Source organism: Ammospiza nelsoni, chromosome 2 (assembly GCF_027579445.1).
Source record: "Ammospiza nelsoni isolate bAmmNel1 chromosome 2, bAmmNel1.pri, whole genome shotgun sequence".
NCBI classification, from domain to species: domain Eukaryota; kingdom Metazoa; phylum Chordata; class Aves; order Passeriformes; family Passerellidae; genus Ammospiza; species Ammospiza nelsoni.
Window position 1 is genome coordinate 115,647,499 of NC_080634.1, and position 21,907 is coordinate 115,669,405.

At 45.3% G+C, this 21,907-nt stretch overlaps 2 protein-coding genes across 3 annotated transcripts in view; both read left to right on the forward strand.

Annotated features, from left to right (window-relative positions):
* The window catches only part of C2CD2 (C2 calcium dependent domain containing 2), a 35,505-nt gene extending 24,387 nt beyond the window's left edge, over nucleotides 1-11,118 (forward strand). For both annotated transcript variants that reach the window (XM_059465849.1, XM_059465848.1), the window contains 5 exons: nucleotides 1,078-1,249; nucleotides 2,014-2,127; nucleotides 4,578-4,705; nucleotides 5,879-6,191; nucleotides 10,783-11,118. In XM_059465849.1, coding sequence (XP_059321832.1) covers nucleotides 1,078-1,249; nucleotides 2,014-2,127; nucleotides 4,578-4,705; nucleotides 5,879-6,191; nucleotides 10,783-11,009 — 954 coding nt within the window. In that variant the 3' untranslated portion in view covers nucleotides 11,010-11,118. The remainder of the gene's footprint in view (nucleotides 1-1,077; nucleotides 1,250-2,013; nucleotides 2,128-4,577; nucleotides 4,706-5,878; nucleotides 6,192-10,782) is intronic.
* A 9,758-nt stretch (nucleotides 11,119-20,876) lies between these two features.
* PRDM15 (PR/SET domain 15) overlaps nucleotides 20,877-21,907 on the forward strand; it is a 35,899-nt gene continuing 34,868 nt past the window's right edge. Inside the window, exon 1 of the mRNA XM_059466400.1 lies at nucleotides 20,877-20,930. The gene's annotated coding sequence lies outside the window, so the exon portion shown is untranslated. The remainder of the gene's footprint in view (nucleotides 20,931-21,907) is intronic.

Below are 21,907 nucleotides of genomic sequence, written 5' to 3' on the forward strand. Positions count from 1 at the left end.
GGAGGCTGCAGACAGGTGGGGTCTCTTCCACCGGGCAGCACTGACAGAACCAAAGGACACAGTCTCAATCTATGTCAGGGAAGGGATAGGTTGGATATTAGGAAAAAGTTTTCACCAAAAGAATAATAAAGTACTGGAATGCTCTTCCCAGGGAGGGGTAGAATCACCATCTCTGGATGTGTTTAAAAAAAGCCTGGCCATGGCACTTGGTGCTATGGTCTGGTTGAGGTGATAGGGCATAGCTTGGACTCGATGATCTCAGAGGTCTCTTCCAACCTCACTATTCTGTGATTCTGTGATCTCGTGCTTGGGCTTGTGGCTGAGTCAGAGCAGCCTGTTCTGATTGCAGGGTGTTTGTGTCTTAAGGGATTTTGGAAGGAATTTTGAATGATTTAGAGACAGGACCTCTGAGTTGTTTTAGATGATGGGGTTTATTTTTCTTATCTTCTACATAGACAGGAAGGGTGAGTTTGGATCACATCTTTACTGCATGTTTCAGAAGGTCACAAGACCCCTAGTTACAAAATAAAATAAATAAAAAGTTACAGAATAAAATAAATCATTTTAAGGGTTTATTGACCAATAAAAAAAACACTGCCAACAAGGATATTTATGCATTTGACACAATCCTTAAATATTTAGTCTTATGGACCCATGCTACAGTGTAAGCTTTCTTAACTAATCATGTTATGACACACAAACCTACAGTGCTGCATTCTAAACTTCTTATTTGCCTTTGTAACTACTTTTAATTTTTTCTATATCTTAAATTCTAAAACTCTAAACTTTCCTCAATTTAACATAATGTGTCTCCACTTTAAACCATAAATCCACATTCTCACTTCTAGCACTGAAATTTTGAAGCCTTTTCCAAGGTCTCAGATCAAATCCTGTGTTTAATTCTAAGCTTTGGCTTCCAGGCCCAAAGTTCTGAGAGCTCCCTGCATTTCAGATTCCAACAGTGTCTTATTGAAGGAATTAACTCTTGAATTTGGCTCAGCAAAACCTAAAAGGAGTACCAGAAATAGAGTTCTTCTTGCCTGACTGTGCTTCTGAGGTGTTTTTTTGTCTCCTCAGTTCTCTTTTATAGAGCCCAGTGAAGTGAAGGCCAGGCAGGTGTCCTCTCCAGTGCTGGCCACCAAGATCGAGAAGGACCGCACTGTGATGCCCTGTGGCACTGTGGTCACCACTGTCACTGCTGTGAGAACCAAACCTCGCCTGGAAGGGAGATCCTCCCCCCTGAGCTCAGGTCAGCACCTCCACATCTTCCTCCATGGGCACCAGGAGGAGCACTGGGGGCTGGGGTGGCAGGGAAGCACCAATCCCAGAGCTCTGTGATGTGTTGGAGTGGGGCTGTTGTTGGTATTCTCCAGAATCAGGGTTTTAATTTTCACCAAAACTTGTTTCTTACAAGAGAAACAGTTAATATTTCTTTTAATTCACCAAATCTTCACCATGGTGTGATAATGTAGCAGGGATGGTTTTTCATGTGACAAATGTATCAGAGGTCTGCTGATAACAAACCATCCTGTGCCTTCTAACCCTGATCTGTGTTATCATCTCTGATGAAACTTGGTGTTACCTGGTGACAAAATACTTTTCAGCATGTCCTCCAAGAGCAGATTTTCCAATTTTTCTTGGGAAAATTATAAAAGTAAAACCTATTAACAGTCTTGGTGTGAAGCATCACAAAGATCTGTGTTCTTTTAAGTTATTAAAGCAAATCTTTTATTTAAGTGGGTGTTGTCTAATGTGTTACAGTAGTAGGTTTAAAAACATTCTTTCATGTTTTAAACATTTAAAAATGTTTTAAAAATTTTAAAATGTTTTAAAAAATTCTCACACTTCACTGGCCTTTTAAGGTCAGGTTTACCACAAAACATGTGTTGAGAATTTCTGTTAAACAGTTTTCTCAAATATGATTTGAGCAGGCATAACTGGTGTAATAAATTCTCATTAATGCAGTAAAAAATGTCTTGACCAGTTCAAATAACCAAAAAATTTGGTCCTCAGATTCTCCTGTGAAAACTCCAGTCAAAGTAAAGGTGACTGAAAAGGATTTCATTGTTGAAGCCCTCCATTCTCATGGTGCTCCAGTCAGCAAAACTTTGTCATCTTCAGATACAGGTAATAAAAATGTTTGGGGCTGCTAAGGAGAACATTTCTCTGTTCTGCACGTGGGATTAATGTGATCCTGTTAAAATGACAGCCAGCCCATGTGGCTGCTGCCTGTCAGCACCATTGGGGTGTTTTTGTTACAAAGCTCTGTGGTTTGGGCTATGGCAGCCTTGCAGTAAAAGTCTGGTTTTAATTGGCAATTTAAATTAATGGTTTTGAATAAATAACAATGAGCTGTGGTTTGGAGAGGGGAGGAGGCTGCAGAAAAGCCAAAAGAAAGTATTTTCTCTTACTTTTGAATCAAAGATGCCTCATTTTATGAAGGCATGGGGGATGCTGCACTAAATTAAAACCTGTGACATGCACCTCTAAGTCCTCTGTGTCTGAAGAGAAGGCAAGGCTGGACTGATGTTAGGAAGACTCAATTCTCTTCCTAGCCTTGCCACTGGGTTTTTTTGGGTTTGTTGTGCCCATTTGTCCTCCTTCCTAAGTCACCTGGATACTGCTGAAATTCCTTCAGAGTGTCAGGTGACATTGACAATAATTACAAATTCACTTTGAATTGTATATAAACCTGATTTTCTCTCTGGAGATTTTACCTTTTCAGATTGCAGCTCTAAATCTTCAGCACATTTTTCAGTCCCGTGTGTGGTCACCACTGAACCTTTCAGTGGCTCTGTGGGCAGGAGCAGGGACAGATGTGACCCAGGCTGGCTGCTGGCTGCTGTGGGGTTCAGTTGGCTTTGTACAGGTCTGAGTGGGGAATGGACAACCTGGATTTGAGCTGGGCTGCTCCAGGCACAGTCAGGAGCTTTCTGAGACAGAAATGTGTTGGCCAACAAATGTGGGGAAGGGCAAGAAGCAGTAAGCATGAATAGCTGTAACAGCACTTGGATCTTTTCCCATCTCTAGAGTAAGAAATACTCTGACACCATGAGGTATTACTACATCAATTTGGGAAATGTTATGATAGTGCAAGATTTCTGAGTTGACTCTCTGAAGTGTTTGTGATATTAAAGACACAAAACACTTCCTGGAAAATCCACCTGGAGACAGCTTTTTCCATATTGTTATGGACAATGTTTTTATTGGGAGTGCAGGGGGATTTCTGTGAAGTGTTTATACAGGATTGCAAGAAGAATTACTCATTCAAACAAAAGCCAAATGAAAGAAATACAGAGGAGCTTTTGGGTATGGCAGTAACTTAGGTAAAAGTTATTACAAACATTATGGCAAAATAGCAGCAAGCACCCTGGAAAAGATGCTGTGTCCGTGCCATGGTTCTGAGTGATGGCAATAATAAGAATTAATGCAGGGGCTGAGGAGATAGAAAAAATCAAGGTTTGGGATGATTGTGCAGAGATGCACACATATTCTTAATTCTAGGCCTCATCTTTTCTTACATTACTGTCACAGTAACAAAAGGCGCTGCTCAATTTAGTTACACTGGTGCTATTCCTTCCTCTATTCTTTTTGTTGTTGTTAAAACTCTTGCCAGAAAAGTCCACCTCAGGCAATTAAACATGGGGATTTTTGTCTTGTTGACTTCCTTAGCCTTGTTTGTTCCTGAGCTTGATGAATTTGATTAATGTGTATTTGTGTCCTAGATGCCAGAAGGGGCCATGCTTAAAAATAAACTTGTGTTTGTCAGTAAAGAGCATTTTATACAGAAGATTTTATATTCCTGTGCAGTGGTTGGAGGGGAAAAGGGAGTGCACTTTACAGGATTTGGAGGCAGCTACTTTGCCTTCCCCACCCTATCACAGTGCCATAGCAAAAATGGAAATGCTGAGCAGGGAATCTGGAAAAGCAGCAAAATACCAAAAAAGCTACCTGAGGAAATAGCATCATGTGCCAGCCTTGTACCATGTTAGAACTATGGTTCTTCATGACTGGGATAATTCATGATGTCCCTACTGTCACCACAGGGCAGCAGTGCATTGAAATAATGGGGTGCTTTGTCCAGGCTTCCAGAACCTCCTTTGTTCTCATGGAAAGGGTCTGTAAATGCCATTTTGGTACCTTTTCTCTAAAAATGGGTGACAGGAGGGAAAGAATCTGGAAAAGCAGCAAAATAACCAAAAAGTTACCTGAAGAAATAGCATCATGTGCCAGCCTTGCACCATGTTAGAACTGTGGTTCTTCATGACTGGGCTAATTCATGATGTCCCTACTGTCACCACAGGGCAGCAGTGCATTGAAATAATGGGGTGCTTTGTCCAGGCTTCCAGAACCTCCTTTGTTCTCATGGAAGGGGTTTGTAAATGCCATTTTGGTAACTTTTCTCCAAAAATGGGTGACAGGAGGGAAGGAACAGCACCAACTTGCTGCGTGTTGAATTGGCAAGGTTCTGGTGTTGATGCCATTTCTGTGAATTTTAAATGAAGGACAAGCTCTGGCTGTGTCTGCTCTGTTTTTCCCTGTTTCCTTGCCCCTCTGAAGTGCTCCTTTCTTTGCAGAGCTGCTGGTACTGAACGGCACCGACCCCGTGGCAGAGGCGGCCATTCGGCAGCTGAGCCAGTCTGCCAAGCAGAAGCTGAAGTCCCCTCGGAAGAAAAGCACCATTATCATATCAGGGGTGTCCAAGGTAGAGCAGAAAACACACTTAGAGTTCATGTTTAGCTCTGGAAAGCCCTTTCTGCACTGACTGCAGTGCTAACAGGGCTTCTGTGTCCCTGCAGGGTCCAGTTCTGTGTGCCAGGTTATTTCTGTGCCTGTTTCAAGCTCAGCCAGATCAGGGTGTTGGGTGCTGATGGTTAGATTGGACAGCCTGACTAAAATGTACTCTGTCCTTGGATAGGAGTGGTGTTGGGGGTTTGGGGAATCAATTTAGGTGAGAAGAGATACATATAAAATATGTATATAAAACAAGAATGTATTGTAAGAAGACAAAGCTGATTTCATATTAAAGGTAAGAGCTGGAACAGGCACACAGGTAACCAGGGATGTTTTCACTCTAAATGCCAAGTCTAGCCTATGAATGTAAGGAAATACACACACACACACACATATATATACATATATAAATAAATAGCACTTTAATACACATTAATACTGTACTACAGAGATTTTCAGCAATCCAGTGCCAATCTGGAGCCACATGTTATATAATGTATATATATTATATTTTATATACATAAAATATATAAATATATCTATTATATATAATAGTATATGTATATATATATATGTATATGTATATAAGCATCGTTTTGGGCCTGTTTTAAAGTACAATAATTTAGATATTCAGCCTCATGTTTTATAATCTTTATATTCTGTGTTTCACTCATGTAGGGAAGATGCACTGAAAAAGTGGGGAAGTTTTTTATACTTTATTTCAAAGCTGTTAAAACAGCTCTGAAAAATCTCTGGTTCTCTGGTCTCTGTTCCAGAGGGAGAGCAAACAATGAGACAAGATGAAATGCTTTGATGTTAATTTTCTTAGAAGGACCAAAAGAAATGCTGACACCTCATTACAGCAGCACCTGTGGGGGAGTCCTGTTATTTGTAGTGGGGCCAGAGATGGGTAGAAGGCATTTCCTTAATTGATTTTTTCACTCATTTGGACTTTGCAACATGATTAAAACTTTGCTAAATGCCCCTCTCCTTTAGTAGAGCTAAGGAAGCTTCAGGTGGCTTGCTGGTGATCCTGAGCAATAAAAACACAAGTGTAAAGAGTTAAAATAACTCTTGCAGGGAGGTTTGTTTTTCTTCAGCAGGATGACTCGTGTCAGTGTTGTCTCTTATTTCCACTGGGCAGACCTCTTTATCTCAGGACAGTGAAGCTTCACTGATGATGGACTATGCTGCAGCCATGGACAGCTCCTGCAGGGAAGCAGATCCACCCACTGTGGAGGAAAATGTTGCAAAAATCACCTCTGACAAAAAGCAGTCACTGGATGCTTCAGAAAGAGTCCCTGGCACCCACCCACAGCAAAGCACCCCCAAGACCTGGGGTTTGGAGAATGGCAGCCAGCAGTGGGACACCAGCACACTCTTAGACCAGACCTCTGAAGAAATATCTGGGAGCTCATTAAGTGTTTCAGAAACTGGGAGCATGAAAAAATCTAAAGGTACATGATCCTCACTTCCACTTCAGTGACTGCTTTCTCTGTGTAATTGCCTGCAGTAATTCATCCTTTCTTACTGATTTTTTTTGTCCTTCAAACTCTTTGTGATTGTGGTGTTGGTTGAAGTTGTTTTACTTGCAGCTCTCTGAGGCAGCTCAGGTTTTTTACCCTCCCCTCCATGAGGAAACAGCTCACCCTTAGAAGCTGGCAGCTCATTACACCCAACTCAGTTCTTTGGGAGAGAAATCACTAGTCACATTATCAATTCCTCAAGGAAAACTGTGTCCTTGTAACCCAGGACTTGCCCTATATTGCCTGGGTGAAGATGGCAGGGATCCACTCTTGCTTTCCAATCTATTCCTCTTCCTCTTTACCTCTCTGAGCACAAGGCTGCCCTCACTAAAGTGTGTGTTCAGGGAAACACCACAGCTGAAGAGAAACTGCCTGCTGAACAGGTTCCCCCTTTTCATTCATTTCATTGCAGATCCCCCTTTTCACTCCTTTCATTATTGATTCCCCCTTTTCACTCATTTCATTACAGATTCCCCCTTTTCACTCATTTCATTGCAGATCCCCCTTTTCACTCATTTCATTACAAATTCCCCCTTTTCACTCATTTCATTGCAGATTCCCCCTTTTCACTCATTTCATTAATGCATCACTTGCTAAAGAAAATGGAATAGAAGTTAATTTAAGAAGTAAATAAGGTATCAGATCATTTTGCTTAGGTAGTTACAAACCTGAATAGCTGCAGTTTGAAAAGGCTTTGTGTTTCCTTGGTAAATCCAGTAACCTCTGAGCACTGGTTTGTGGTGAACACAGGGGCTATTAGGAAATCCTACAAAAGGGTCAGTGCAGTGGACTGTGCCCCAAACAGGCACACAGCCTGCACCTTAAAGTTGCAAAAACCACTGTGCTTTTCACTCATACCCATCCCTCTCTGCTTTATTATTTTCTGTCCTTTCCTCGCCCAGAGATCCTGGGAAATCTCACTACAAAACCTCCCTGTCTGACTGGATTTTCACCCCCCTCATCCAAGGGCAGACACTGGAGCTCTTTGTCAGGACCCTCCCTTGGAGCTCTCTGGCCTTCCCACAGCTGGACTGCTCCACATGAGAGATCAGGAGGGAGCAGCAACAATCCCTGTCACACACATGCCCAGGCACTGGAAAGCCTTGGGAGTGTTTGGGATGAGGGGAGTGGGTTAGCTCTCAAGGGATTTGGATCATTTTGAAGCCTGGAAAACCTTAGGAAGCTGTGTGAAAAACTGCAAACCTCTGGACTCTTCTTCAGCATGTTACTCTAAAGCAAAAAAGTGGAAATCTGTATGTGAGTTGTCTAGTTTTGGGTTTCCCTGTGCAAAGAGATGAGGCTTCTAGAGATCCTTTTCAGATTCAGTATAAGTCTGCTAAAAACTGCAAAATATCTCTGAGAGAGTTGTATCATACTTGGAAAAACTTGGCTCAAATCCCTTTCATTATACACAGATGTCTTTGTGGAAGTCTTGAATCTCTGCTTTGTCACAGCTGAGTAGCTTTTATGGTGTAAGATGGGAAAACATTTCAACCCTCCTGCCTTCAGTGAGCTGTGAATAGTTCAAGGCTTCTGTTTGTCAAATGCTTTCCCTTAAAAAAAACAAACAACAAAAAAATCCACCACAAATAAAACCGCAAATGCAACAACAAAAAACCCAAACACGGCAAAAAACCCAAACAAAACCCCTTCTGCTTTGAAAAGCCTTTTGTGTGTGTTAATGTCTTAAAGCTAGCACTTTTTTTTACTCTTGCATATTTTTGTTTGTTTGTTTTTTTACCTTTCTGACTTCCTCTCTCTTACCCATTCCCTTTTATAAACTTAAGATGACTGCTATGCCAGCCAGAATTAATTACCTACACAGTAAGTTATTTTTGTCTCTATTTTTATCCCTAAGAAAATGTAGCTTTACAATGAGACCCTCATTGTAAAAACTGAAGCAAAAATTAGTTTGACACCCATTTTCTTCTTCCCTTCTCCATTCCTTTCCTCCTTCCAAAATTACCTTCCTGTGCTCAGGTGTCTTAGCAGACCAGTCTGCTGTGACAAATCATCTTTCTGGTGGTTGTGCTGTCCAGGAGGGTCACACAGAGAGGGCAGCAAGGAAACCTTGGAGGGATGCTCTACATCAGTCAAAATCTGCTCATGTAAACCATGTGTGACCCCATAACTGGATATTCATACCAACAAAACTTATTTCAAAACCTGCTGCTTATAGATTTTTAGATTAAACTTTTCTGGCTGAATTTAGAGAGCTACCACAATCTCAGCAGGTATTTCCAAAACCACCTGTATGAAAACTCTTTTGGAAGTTGGGAAGGAATGGAAAGCCATCTCTGTTGGTATCCTTGTAGATGTGGAAGGAAATCTTCCTCCATTAGCACAAGTGAGATTCAGAAGTGATCCCACCCCCCACCAGTATTTTCAGAACACCCCCCATCAGTGCCATGAGTTCATAACAGTGCTCTTTGCTCATCTCCTGCTGCTGGGGGCAGGGCTGGCACATGGATCCTGTTGAACTGGAGGAATAAGAATGCAAACAGCACATGAACCAGCACATGAACCAGCATGGGCACTGCCAGGCTGCTGCCCTGCCTCCTGCCAGGGCTGCATGTCTGCACAGCAGCCAGAGCCCCTGCCAGGCTGCCTGCACACTGCTGGGCATGTGGCAAGCTTCCAGGCAGCAGGGGCTGAACTCCAGGGAGCTCTGGTGTCAGGGGTGCTGCTTGTGCTGAGCCTGTGCTGCCCCCAGGGAAGTGCTGCCCACGGATTTTCAGCTGCAGGGAGTTGTCCCAGGCCATTGGCACAATTTTTGGAGCATTCTTAGTCAGGTGCTGTTTCCTGTTGTAGAAAATCTGAATGGCAGAGTAGATGGGACTAAAAATCTGCTCAGGGATAAACCCTTGTGTCCTAGTGCTGCTGGGCAGAACAGCTGCCTGCTCAAGCAGGAGCTGCACAGCAGTGAGGCCTCTGCACCCCCATGCTCTGCACATCAGCAGCTGTCACTGTCCTGGGTGGAACACTGCTGCTTTTGTGCTGCTGATCACAGCTTCAAGTGGCACTGCCTTGCCAGAAAGATCAATCAGAGGCTGATGGGAGAGCAGTCAAGATTCAAATCCACAAGGTCTGGTTGCTTTCAGCTGATTTCTGCTTCCCGTCCCATTGTGGCCTGTGAGGAGAGTCTCAGCAGCTGCCAGAAAAAAACCATGTTTGAATTTCCTCCCAGGTGCTGAGTGCTTAGCCCTTAAAGTACACAGTAATGAACCCAAGTACACGTTTATGACTGCCTTGGTGTGCACAAAGGAGCATCTGGCTGCCATGAAATACCTGTTCTGCAGCTGTCACTGTGTGCACAGTGACACAGAGGCCTTGGCAGGTCCTCAGGGGACAAACATTTAATTCTAGCTGTGGCAGTGTCCCATGGAAGAACTGCACTGTGTGTTGCTTTTTGTGTCCATTTGCAGTGGGAGGAAAAGCAGAATCAGGACCATGCCATGACAGGAATTAATAGCTGAAGTTGGAAAGGATCAGGAAACCTGATAGTGGTGCAGGGAGGGGGTGTGGAAGCCCTGCCAGGGAGGTGACTGTCCCCACTCCCAATCTGACTGCCAGAAGCTCCTGTGCTGGCTTGTCACCTGGGTCCTCCTCTGTTCAAACGAGCTCTTGCCACCTGGGACAACAGCCCTACCAATTCCATACAAAACTGATGCTATTTTAACCCAGAGCTGATGTCCCAGCCAGGCTGAGTGTTGCTGGGAGCCTGGAGCAGTGTCCCTGCCAGCTGCACACCAGGCACACATGGAGAGGGAGGGTGGAATTTGGCAGAATAGCTGCAAAAACAGCCCAAGCTTGCAAAGAGAGGAGTAGTGATAGCTGCTGTTGGCAGCATGAGTCCCTGGTGAGATGACAGCTGCAATTGCCTTGGCTGCATGCTGGGTTTGACAGGGGGTCAGGGGAAGGAACATGGCAAAATAAAGCAACTTAATTTACCACAGGAGGGATTTGGGCAGACTTCTGAACCTGTTGGAAGCAGATGTAATATTATTTTTAATCTGCTTGAAGTACGTTGCTATTCCTAACAGGGTTTTAGAGCAGCAAATGCTTTGTGAGTGTTACTCTGGGTGGTGCTGCTGAATTTCTATGGAACACCTGCTGCCTGGCTTGTACACAACCACTGCACATATGTTTGCTGCCAGGTACTGCTGTCCTGCACCTCAAATTAAATTTGCTTCACGGGCTGATCTTCAACTCCTTTGATCTCTGAAACAACAAAGAGTAACATTATTTCCTCTCTTTTTCATTCTTTTAATAAAATCCTTTCTACTTTACTGGTTGGAAAGATTGGATGTGCCTCTGTGACATGTGAGAGCCCAGGGTACAACCCACCCCAGTGCTGTGCATGTGTGTATGAGCACTGGCATGGCCTCCAGAGCAGCATTAGGAACTAAGTGTAAGGAAGGAGCCTTAAATCAGAGAATCAGCTTTTCTCACTCATGCTGCACTTAGAGCTGAGTTTCAAGAGGTTCTGTCTAAAGTGTCCTGCACCTTTTTCCCTGCACAGGTGGCATTTTGAAGAAAAGCGCCAAGCTGTTTTTCCGCCGGCAGCACCACCAGAAGGACCCGGGGATGAGCCAGTCCCACAATGACCTGGTGTTCCTGCAGCACCCCCTGGCAGAGGAGGGCCGCAAGAAGGGGGGGACACTCTCCAGAATGCTGAGCAAGAAGCTCCTTTCCAGGAACAAGAGCAAGACCAAACTGAACGGGGCCTCGGGGGAGCCGTACCCATGAACCCAACCCCTCTCCATGGATTCCTGCTCACATGAGCACTTGTTTACAGAGCAGTCCTAGAGAATACAAATATGGCTGATGGCTTGCATAAAAGGATGTTCACTGTTAACAGTGGTCTTTTTGGTTTATTTTTCCAAAATGCTTTTTCTCCCTGATGATGAAGTTGTTCCTCCAAATACAAGCAGTGCTGAATGTGTCCAGCTTTTGGAGGAGTGTGTGGTTTCTTCTGGAAGAGGAGGGAGGATAAAGAATGGTGCAGGTGGGGACCAAGAAGGCACCTGATGTCCTGGGTTGCAGTAGGAAGAGCATTTCCAGCAGGTAATGCCCCTGTGCCCAGCCCTGGGGGCACCTCTGGCTGCTGTGCCCAGCTCTGGCTCCTCAGCACAGCAGGGCCAGGAGCTCCTGGAGCTGAGCAAGGGTCTGGAGCGGCTCCGTGCCCAGGAAAGGCTGAGGGAGCTGGGGCTGCTCAGCCTGGAGAGGAGCCCCAGGGAGAGAGAGGGGCTGAGCCCTGCCTGGGCCTGCCTGGCCCTGTGTCTGTCCCTGTGTCTGTCCCTGCCTGGCCCTGTGTCTGTCCCTGTGTCTGTCCCTGTGTCTGTCCCTGGCTGTCCCTGTGTCTGTCCCTGGCTGTCCCTGGCTGTCTCTGTGTCTGTCCCTGTGTCTGTCCCTGTGTCTGTCTCTGGCTGTCCCTGTGGCTGTCCCTGTGTCTGTCCCTGGCTGTCCCTGTGTCTGTCCCTGTGTCTGTCCCTGTGTCTGTCTCTGGCTGTCCCTGTGGCTGTCCCTGTGTCTGTCCCTGGCTGTCCCTGTGTCTGTCCCTGTGTCTGTCCCTCTGTGTGTCCCTGGCTGTCCCTGTGTCTGTCCTTGTGTCCATCCCTGTGTCTGTCCCTGTGTCTGTCCCTGGCTGTCCCTGTGTCTGTCCCTGTGTGCAGAGCTCAGAGCAGGCCCAGGCTCTGCTCCAGGCCCAGCAATGGCCCCAGAGCCACGGGCAGGGCCTGAGCCCAGCAATTCCCCTCACAGGAGGCACAACTTCTGCCCTGGGCAGGGCCCAGCCCTGAGCAGAGACCAGAGGGGCTCTGGGGGCTCCTCCTGGGGACATTCCAGAGCCACCTGGACCCAGCCCTGTGCCCTGTGCTCTGGGATGGCCCTGCTGGAGCAGGGAGGTGGCACCAGTGACCCTCTGTTGGCCCTTCCAGCCTGACTGATCCTGTAGGGAGGACCCAAATGTGATCACCTGATTTACATCAACAGGGAGCTCTGGACTGAAACCTCACATCCATTTATGTGACTGAACCTCTCCAGAGAGAGAAAACACCACTGTGCTCCCTCTCTACAGCCTGCAACAGTAGCAACTGATTTTTCTAGTCTGAAAGGGAGAAAAAAGAGGCCCAGATGCAGTTTGTGCTGTGATTTGGAAGGGGATGAGTGTTCAGAAGCAGAAGGAAAATGCTGACTCAGACACCCTACTGTAATAACTGTAGCCTGCTATAGTCACTGCTCAGTCCCTGGAGGTGGAGAGATGCCTTTGACATTAGCCATAAATCAATCAATTATGCAAATATCAATACTAGCATATTGTTTAATATTTTGCTTTAAAAAAAGTTACGCTTTAAAACACAGAACTTGGGTGGTTTTGTTTAAATCTACTTGAAGCTACACGCAAACAAAGTATTTGTAAAATCTTAAATGTAGCTTTTCTTCCCTGTGTGAGAAGCTGTACTGCTGATGCAAAAACTCATCTTAGGGGCTCTAATTCCTTTTCCCAAGTGCTTGTTAGACAAGTACATAAACCATCATATCAAATGCAAAGCTAGGAGCAGTAAATGGTGAGTAGAGCATAGTTAACCCTACAGTGCTTTTCATTGGAAAGCTTGTCTTACTTGCCAAACACTTACTGAGATCTTCAAATATACAGTTGTGAAGGAAGCTTTTGAAAAATTATGAATTCCCTTAGTTCAGTTTCTAGATCTACCAGTGTTGTCATGTGCTGAGTAGTTGGCCAGATGAGTTTTTTAACCTTTTTTCCTGGCTAAATATTGCAGCTGGCTCCTTTAGTCTAAAATGAAAAACTGATGGGAGCAAAGGCATAGTTCTCATTTTGACTGTGAAGAAGAGTAAAATGTCAGTATTTCATAGGTACCGTCTTTCATGCTTTACCTGTATTTTTCCATCATCTGCATTCCTGCTGAGAACAGAGGACCAAGCCTGTTCTCTTCAGCCAAGAAAAACATCCAATCATTCCAACTGAATTACTGACCTGAATGGATGATAGACCTTGTGCCTACTTTGCCAACAGTGATTTTTCCCCTGGCCCCTTTCCTCCCTTTAAGCTGTCCAACACTTTGGTGGATATTTGGGCTTTCAACTTAAAGCATTCATCAAAAATAGAAAGTTGCAGAAGAATAGAAACAGATTTCAAATTTCTGATGGTTTCAAGGTTCTCTTGGTGAATCAATATCAAAGTAGAGGAGGTTTGGTTTCTTTTTTACCAAGAAAATATTAGAACTGAACGGTCAAAATCTTTTAACTGCTTAAAAATACTGTTTATGTGTAACCTCCCAAGATCACTGTGGTGTAACAGTAGACCAGACTATCAAATAGTTGTACGTTTAAGCATGCTGCTGGTTATGAAAACACTTGAAGGCATTTTAATGTTCTGTATTTTGAAAATTGGGTACAAATTGATCTTCTGGAGCTGTATTGTGCTTGGAAATCCCAGCTCAGTAATACAGGTTTGTCCAGACTGAATGTGCCTGAACAGTTTTGTTTATTTCTAATTTAATACAAAGTAGAAATTTTGTTTCTTCATTTGTTCTACAGTGTTTCATGATGTGAGCATTAAAATCCCTGATGTCATGTTCCCTCAACAGACACTTTTTCTCTTGGAATTTCTCCAGGAATTCTCTGTGTTATGGGGCAGGATGGCAGTCAAGTCCCTGCCATTGTTAAATGCTCAGTCTTTGTTGCTGAAAGATAAAACCACAACAGTTCCCTAAATTCAAGAAATCCAAATGAAACTGAGCTCCATGGGCAGCACATCCATACCCTAAAAACAAAGAGCTGTGGAATTTGGAATGTAGAAGCAGCACATAATATTACTTGAAGTTTTCTTAAATTACTGAGCTGGGATTTTAATTTACAGAAGCTTTAATATGTACTGTAGAACAGAGTGAAATAACACTGAGTAACTTGCAGGATACAGCACTAGGATTTGCTTGTAATTTACCCCAGGGAATGGATACACATGGAAAAATTGGTTCATTTAAGGTTTTGATGATCACTTGAATGCTTGTCTCAGTGGTGGGAATGAAGGACATTCTTTACTGCAAACTGTGTGAAGGTTTGGGCTCACATGTGTTAAGAGAAAATGAATTCTCCAGATAAGGAGAGCAAGGCATTTGGTGTAAAAAGGGGGTCTGGTTTTTTATTTGCCTTCACTCCTCAGGAAAATAAACATTGTTTGGTTTGATGTTGGATCTCTGTATCTGGCGGGTGTGTTCCTCACCTCTTCTTACTCCTCTGCCAATAATTTATGTCCTGCTGTAAAAACAAACTAAGGCACTAAACAAGGGGACAGCTGAGTTGTGACAACCCCAAAGACCCACAATAAGGAATCCCATCCCCTCCTTAGGTTGTCATTTAAGATCAGGAGATCTGAGGATGCATTTGGGTCAGTGTGAGCTGGATCCTCACAACCTGCAGGATCCACACTGCAGTTTTGGGTCAGAAACACTGGATTTGTCAACAGGCACAAATAATTCTGGGATGTGTCCTGTGCAGTTTTTGTTTTACAAAACACCTTCTGTGTTTTGTAATTTGATCCATTGTTCAAATGTCTAGTTATTAAAATTACAAAGAATTTTAATAACTACCCACTTGAACAGCAGATAAAATCTTTACATGATATTATTACATTGAACACTTGTTGTTTACTGCCTTGCAATTTAATGAAGTCAGAATAGTAAATTGGAAACAACCTGTGAAACATTCATTCTTTTTGTCCCTTTTCTCACACTTTTGTGTTTCTGGATGTTCTGTACAGCAAAGAAAGCATGGGTATTTCTTTCATGAGGACTAAGAGATGAAGGCTTGCTTCTTTCTAAAGAATTTTTCTGCCCATACATGCAACTTCTTACTTTGTATTTTTAGTTTGTTTTGCTTTATGGTTAAATTTGCCTCAATGGAGACAAGCCCTATCCTCACCAAGATTTGTCTTAGCTTTAGTGTGAATTTTGACTGAGCAAATAGTACAAGAATTAAATTACTCTTTGTAGATGAAAGCAATAAAACTACCTGATATCTCCAATGGGAATATAAGCTAAGTAACTTTCTTCAAGTGATTGAGATCCCTTTCAAAGTCACTTTAAAGAGGAGGGGAAGGCTTTATCCCTAGGTCATTGGTATTTTATATCCCACTTGACCCAGGAAGAAATTAGAGTCATTTCACTCCTAACAATATGTAAAACTTGGGAATCCGAGGCAGAAGGAATGCCAGGGTGGAAAAATTGCGTTTTGAAAGCAAAATACCTTTGCTAAACTTCTTCAGCTTTATGGACAGGTCATACACTGTGCAGGCATAAATACTGGGCTTTATTATTATGATTTCTGACAGTTTTTTTTTTTCCTGCTCTTTCTGTTGGGGCTCCAGGCCATACAGAGTTTGTGCTGTCTTGCTCTTGAGAGGGCTGGATTTATAGTGCTGCTTTTTTGATGAAACTGGCTGGCAATTACAGCAGTTTTAGGGATCAGTGGAATTTTACAGCATTTCCTGCTACTGCATCTCCTTGCTGGTTCTGGGTGTTTTGCAAGTGAAAACTTTCTGCTGTGTGTGTTTCTTGCAGAGTTCTGCTGTTCTTTATGTGCAAATTGTCATAGGTAAAAACAAAGTTGAAAGCATAAAATAATGCCAAATGTGGATGGGGAAGCAAAATAAGAATCTTGCTCTTGTTTTAACACCTATTTTAGGTCTGGGAGCTCTGGGTGTTGCACAGAGCAAGGTGAGAGCTGCCTGGATTTTTCAGTTGAGTTTATTGCAGGCTTTGATTTGCAGAGCTGAGGTTTGAGAGAAGTGCTTCTGGAATTAACTGTGCCATAGCTCCAGGCTAAGACATTCCTGTTGTGAGTGGGAACAGCTGACCTCATGCTCTGACCTCAACAGGGCCTAAGTGGATTTATTCATGTGTTTAAAGTCAGCATATGCTTCTGCACATTGCTAAGCCTCAGCCTTGGTGACAAACAACTCCAGATTAATTATATAACAAGGGTGATTACTTTAAGTTAAGGGTGAATAATACCACTTCACTCAGGATATCCAAACTGCTACTATGCAAGGTGCTGGCATGGTGTGAAAATAGCTGGGAAGGATGATCTGAGGTCTTTCCAGTATTATAATTCTGTATTTCCCAATGATGTATTATGCTCTGTATTATTCCAGGTGGGGTTCAACATTTTTATTTTCTAGCATCAACTGTCATAGTCACTTCTTCTGTGGTGTGTTTTTCTTTCTGCGCATACATAAACTCAAGTTGGTGCAATTATAAAATCTATGATGTACAGATTTATTATATCACTACAAAAACCTAAGAGGATTTTTTTAAAGAAGTAACTCCTGCTGTACATACAATAAAAGCCAATTGTCTCTGTGTGGTGTGCTGTCCTACATACCCAGGTGTAACAGATGGTTTTCTACCCTCCTTCACTACTTTGACCTGTTGCTTAACACAGAGCATTTACCTGTTTGTTCAGGAGCAGAGTTCTTTCCTGATAACCCCAGCCTATCAGGCGGCCCTTTGGTGCTTGAGAAATCACCTGAAACACGGATTGGGTAGGGAATCTAATGGCAGAAGGGATTGTGGAGCTTATTGTGGTTACTCAGTATTTTTTTTCTCTCAGTTATGTTGTAATATCCTAAATTAGGGGGCAGAGGGGGGGAGTTTTAGGGCCTGGATCATATGGGGAAGACACCAGTACTAGAATGAGCACAGCCTGGGAATTAGGTTCCCTTGTGATGATTTTACTGAAAAGGTTATGTTATAAATCACTGCTGCCACAAAGTCCTGCCAGACTGAGGGGAAAAAACCCAACCCCAACATTAAAACTACCACAACAGAAAAACCAACAAAACAAATAAAAGACATGTGAAAATAGCCACAGTAATGTTTCTGTTTCCCTTCCAAAGGTGAGGGCTGTACCCTCTTCTACAAGGAAATGTTACATTCCCTTACTGGGAGTTACTGCCCACGTGTTTATTCCATATTATCTAAGTGCTTAGCTCAAACTTCCTGATATTAACAAACCTTCATCTTTTTCCTCCCTGCTCTAATCTGTGGTGAGGTTTTTTATCTTGTGTGATGCCATTCCTGTACATTCGCAAAAGTGACAAGTCAGAGGGACAGCAGGAATGGATGTAGCTCCAAGTGTGGCACCATGCTCTTCCCTCCAGTTCATCATTCTTAATAAATACAAAGGATCTTCAGTTTTTCACCTCTCTACTCAGGTGAGCCTGGCATAAGATGCAATTTCTGAGGTTAATGCTGACAAAAATTATTTGGAGCTGCAGTAAATGTTCAGTTAACTATACTGAATTAATTTATACTTATTGTGACAAAGTGAATGCACTGCAAGTAGGATAAACCCCTTTGGTGTGCTGGACAAAACCAGGCAGAAGTCTATGTGAGTATGCACTGAGATATACAGGGAAAATAAATAAAAGCAGACTGTACAAAAACTACCAGTCAGCTTCAGTCCTTGAAAAAGCAAATAATTTGTACATGCAGTTAGATCCTTTAAAAAAACTCTCCTTACTACTCCTGTAGTCATTTAAAACTTGTTGTGGGTCATTTTGAAAGAAGAAATGGTTCCCCATCCTGAAATGAACACTTGTTTTGCCAAGTACAGTACTTTGAAAATTGAAATGCTGTGTTTTCAGTTTCCCCAAGCACTGACAAGACAGTCAGTATGGCCATGGTGTCGTGGGTACATCAGGAAGAGCATTCCCAGCAGGTCAGGGCTGACCCTGCCCCTGTGCCCACCCTGGGGCACCTCTGGCTGCTGTGCCCAGCTCTGGCTCCTCAGCACAGCAGGGCCAGGAGCTCCTGGAGAGGGACCGGGGGAGAGTGACAAAATAAGGGAGTGGAGCATCTCTGCTGTGAGGAAAGGCTGAGGGAGCTGGGGGTGGTCAGTCTAAAGAAGAGAGGGAACCTCATTAATGTGTATAAATAGCTACAGGGGGATGGCCAGGGGATGGATCCAGGCTCTGCCACAGGATGAGAGGAACAGGCAGAAACTGATGCACAGAAGCTCCACCTGTACATGAGGCAGAAGTTCCCTGTGCAGTGACCCAGCCCTGCACAGATTGTCCAGAGAGGCTGTGGAGTCTCCCTCTCTGGAGCTATTCCAGATTCATCTGGACACAATCCTGTGCTGTGTGCTGTGGGTTGGCCCTGTTGGAGCAGGGAGGTTGGACCCACGGTGACCCACGGTGGTCCCTTCCAGCCTAACCTATTCTCAGAACACTCTACACATCTCCTTTGAAAATGTTACTTGGGATGGGTAACAATTGAGAAAGGCTCTGGTTGTTTCCAGCTGTTAAAGATGTATCCAGATGTGAGAAGAGCACATTCCCTGGAAAAAACAGAGCTGGTGCCAGCTTCCCACCACCTTTTGAGCTGCAGTGGTGTTCTTACAGTGATGGCTGAACAGTCACACCATGGTGGCAGAGAGCACTGCACAAGGGGACTCCAGGTAACACTTCTCAGCAGAGCAAAAAATTGGAGCATCTTGCTTGAATACAAAAAGCCTGTGTGCTTCTTGCCCTGGCCACTGCCTGGAGTGGTGAAATAATCTGAAGGTTTAAACCTCCTTAATGATTTGTGCTGGCAGACACAGCAGGGCTGGGCACTGACAGAGCCTGGTAATGCCAGAGTGTGAGATATAAGAATCATAGAACCATTTCAGTTGGATTGATCACCCCCAAGGTGATCAATGCAACCCTTGACTGATGCCCACCTTGTCCCCAGCCCAGAGCTGTGACGGTGTTCACAGGGGTTCTTGGATGAAAGAAGAGACAAGGATGTGACTTTATGTGTTCAGAAGGCTGATTTATTATTTTATAATATATATTACATTAAAACTATACTAAAATAATAGAAGAAAAGGTTTCATCAGAAGGTGAAAGAATAGAATAGCAAGGAATGATAACAAAGGTTTGTAGCTCAGGCTCTCTATCTAAGCTAGCTGGGCTGTGATTAGCCATTAATTACAAACAACTACATTAAACTAATCAAGCTCTACCTCTTGCATTCTACAGCAGATAATCATTGTTTACATTTTGTTCTTGAGGCCTCTCAGCTTCTCAGGAGGAAAAATCCTAAAGGATTTTTCATGAAAGATGTCTGTGACACAGAGCACTGAGTGCCACATCCAGGCACTCCTTGGACATCTCCAGCAATGGGGACTCCAAACCTCCCTGAGCAGCCCCTGCCAATGTCAAATTATGCTTTATGTGAATAAATTCCTCCTAATTCCCAACTTGAACCTTTCCTGGTGCAACTTGAGATTGTGTCCTGTCATCCTGGAGTGCTGAACCTCAGTGAGGCTTCGAAAGGAGGCAAGGTGCTCGTGTACATGGCCAGGGCTTGGGCCCACTGAGAACCTGGTGTGGCTTTGTCCAAAGGGAATGGAGCTGGGGAAGGGCCTGGAACTGGGCTCTGTTCCCAGGGAACAAGGGGCAGGGAAATGGCCTAAGCTGTGCCACAGGTCAGACAGGTGGGACATCAGGAGGAATTTCTTCACTGATGTGATTTAACACTGGAACGGGCAGCTCAGGGGTGTGGTGCAGTCCCCAAGCCTGGATGTGTTTAAGGCAACACTGGACGTGGCTCTCAGTGCCGTGGTCCGATGGACAGCGTGAAAAACGCCAATCACTTGTTTTTAAAATTTTAAAAGTTTAATAGTAATAAAATGGTTGTAAAAATAGTAATACAATTAGAGTAATAATAATTTGGACAAATTGAATTAGGACGATATGAGACAATAAAGACAAAGAGTTCTGGACGTCTGGGTACCTTTTTCTGGGCAGCAGAAAAAGGACCCCTGTTAAGAAAGGATTAACCCTTAAAAACAATAGCCTGTTGCATTTTCATACACTTCATCCATGATGCATAAATTCCATTCAAACACAGGATTCTGTCTGGTCACCATCAACTTCTTACTCTGGATCCTAACAGCACCTTCGAGGCAGGAAGAAATTAATTTCTTCTGATAATGGGCAATATATTCAGAGAAATCTTTTCTCTGAAAGATTCAGGTGTCCTGTGGCTGCTATCTCGCTGCAAGTCCTTTCTTTAAAAAAAGTATCTTACATAGCATAGTTCCTATTTTAACATTTTTTATAACCTAAAACTATATTTAACAAACTACTTCAGAGAATTAATACAGCATTACTTTCTAACCCAACACATATAATATTCATTTTAATATTTGCGAAAAGCCAATCATAAAATACGCTTTTTTCACAGACAGGGTTGGGTCATGGCGTGCACTGGATGCTTCTGGAGGTCTCTTACAACCTATTCGATCCTGTGGTTCTGTTTCTGCCAGCCCGCTCCCCGGCACTGCCCGTGAGGAGACGAGAGAGCCACCGGGCTGCTCCGCTACCTTCAGCGCGGTCCCTCCGCCTCCAGCCCGGCCCGGGGAGCTGCGGGGGCTCAGGGGTGGGGGGGGATCCCGGGTGGCGGCACCGTGGGCACTGAGGCAGGGCCATGGCCGGGGACGCGGCCGGGGTCAGGCCCGGGACGGGCCCCGCCGCACTACACTTCCCGCCCTGCTCCGCGCCCGCCCGCGCCGGCTTCCGCTGGCGCGTGGTTTCCGGAGCGGATCGGAACCCGGAGCGCGGATCCGATCCGGGTCTGGCCATTCCCGGGGCAGGTAACGCCGGCTCCCCGCGCTCCTCCCGCCGCACCCCGCGCCCTCCCCGCCACCCCCGCACGGGACCCCCCGCGCCCGCCCCGCCGCGCCTCCTCCCGCCGCTCCCCGGGACGCGCGGCGGGGCCGGGGCGGGCGCGGCGGCCGCTCCGAGCGCTCCCGGGGCGGCGGCGGTGGCTGCGGCCCCGCCGCCTCCTCCTCCTCCTCCGCCGCCGCCGCCTCCTCCAGGCCGCCTGTTCTTTGTTACAGCGGCCGGGAGGGCGGTAGCGAAGGGGGCGAGGCGGGTCCGAGGCAAAACCCGGCGGAGCCGCTCCCGGATCCCGGGCCCCGACGGGCTCCGGGCGGCGGCGGCGGCGGCGCGGTCCCTGAGGGGAGGGCGCGGGGCGGGCGCGGGGCGATCCCCGCGGGCTCGGCCGGGCTGGGCACGGAGCCCTGGCGGCCCCGGGGATGCGGCAGCCGGGAGCGCCTCGGCTTGGCCGCAGGGGGTTGGGGATGGAGGGGGGTGGGAGCTCCCAGGTGCGAGGGCGTGATCCGGAGGGAAGAGGCTGGGAGCGGCAGCAGCAGCAGGAGGAGGGAGGTGCGGGGATGCTGCCCTGCCCCGGTGTGTGCCATGGGAGAGGGTGCGGTGGAGCCCGAGGAGACAAAAGGAGCAGAGCCGCGGTCTGCGGGGCTCCGCACACGTGAAATTTCCTGCAGCACGCTCGTTTTCTGCTCGGGGCCATTAAACTTTGCGCGTAGTTTATTCGCAGCATCGCGGCGAGCGCTGGGAAGGGCAGGTGGCACAGACCCCGCCATGCCCCCCTGACTGGCCTAGAAATCGGCTCCCTCCTCAACAATAATTGATAGAATGGCCTTAATTTCTCTAAGAAATACAAGGCCTCGCTGTAGTTCACCAGATGTTCTGCAATTCCTTTGAGCGGTAGCATGAACAAGTTTTACTACATCATGAGGAAAATTGCATTTTTAAGCGCATCCTTCCA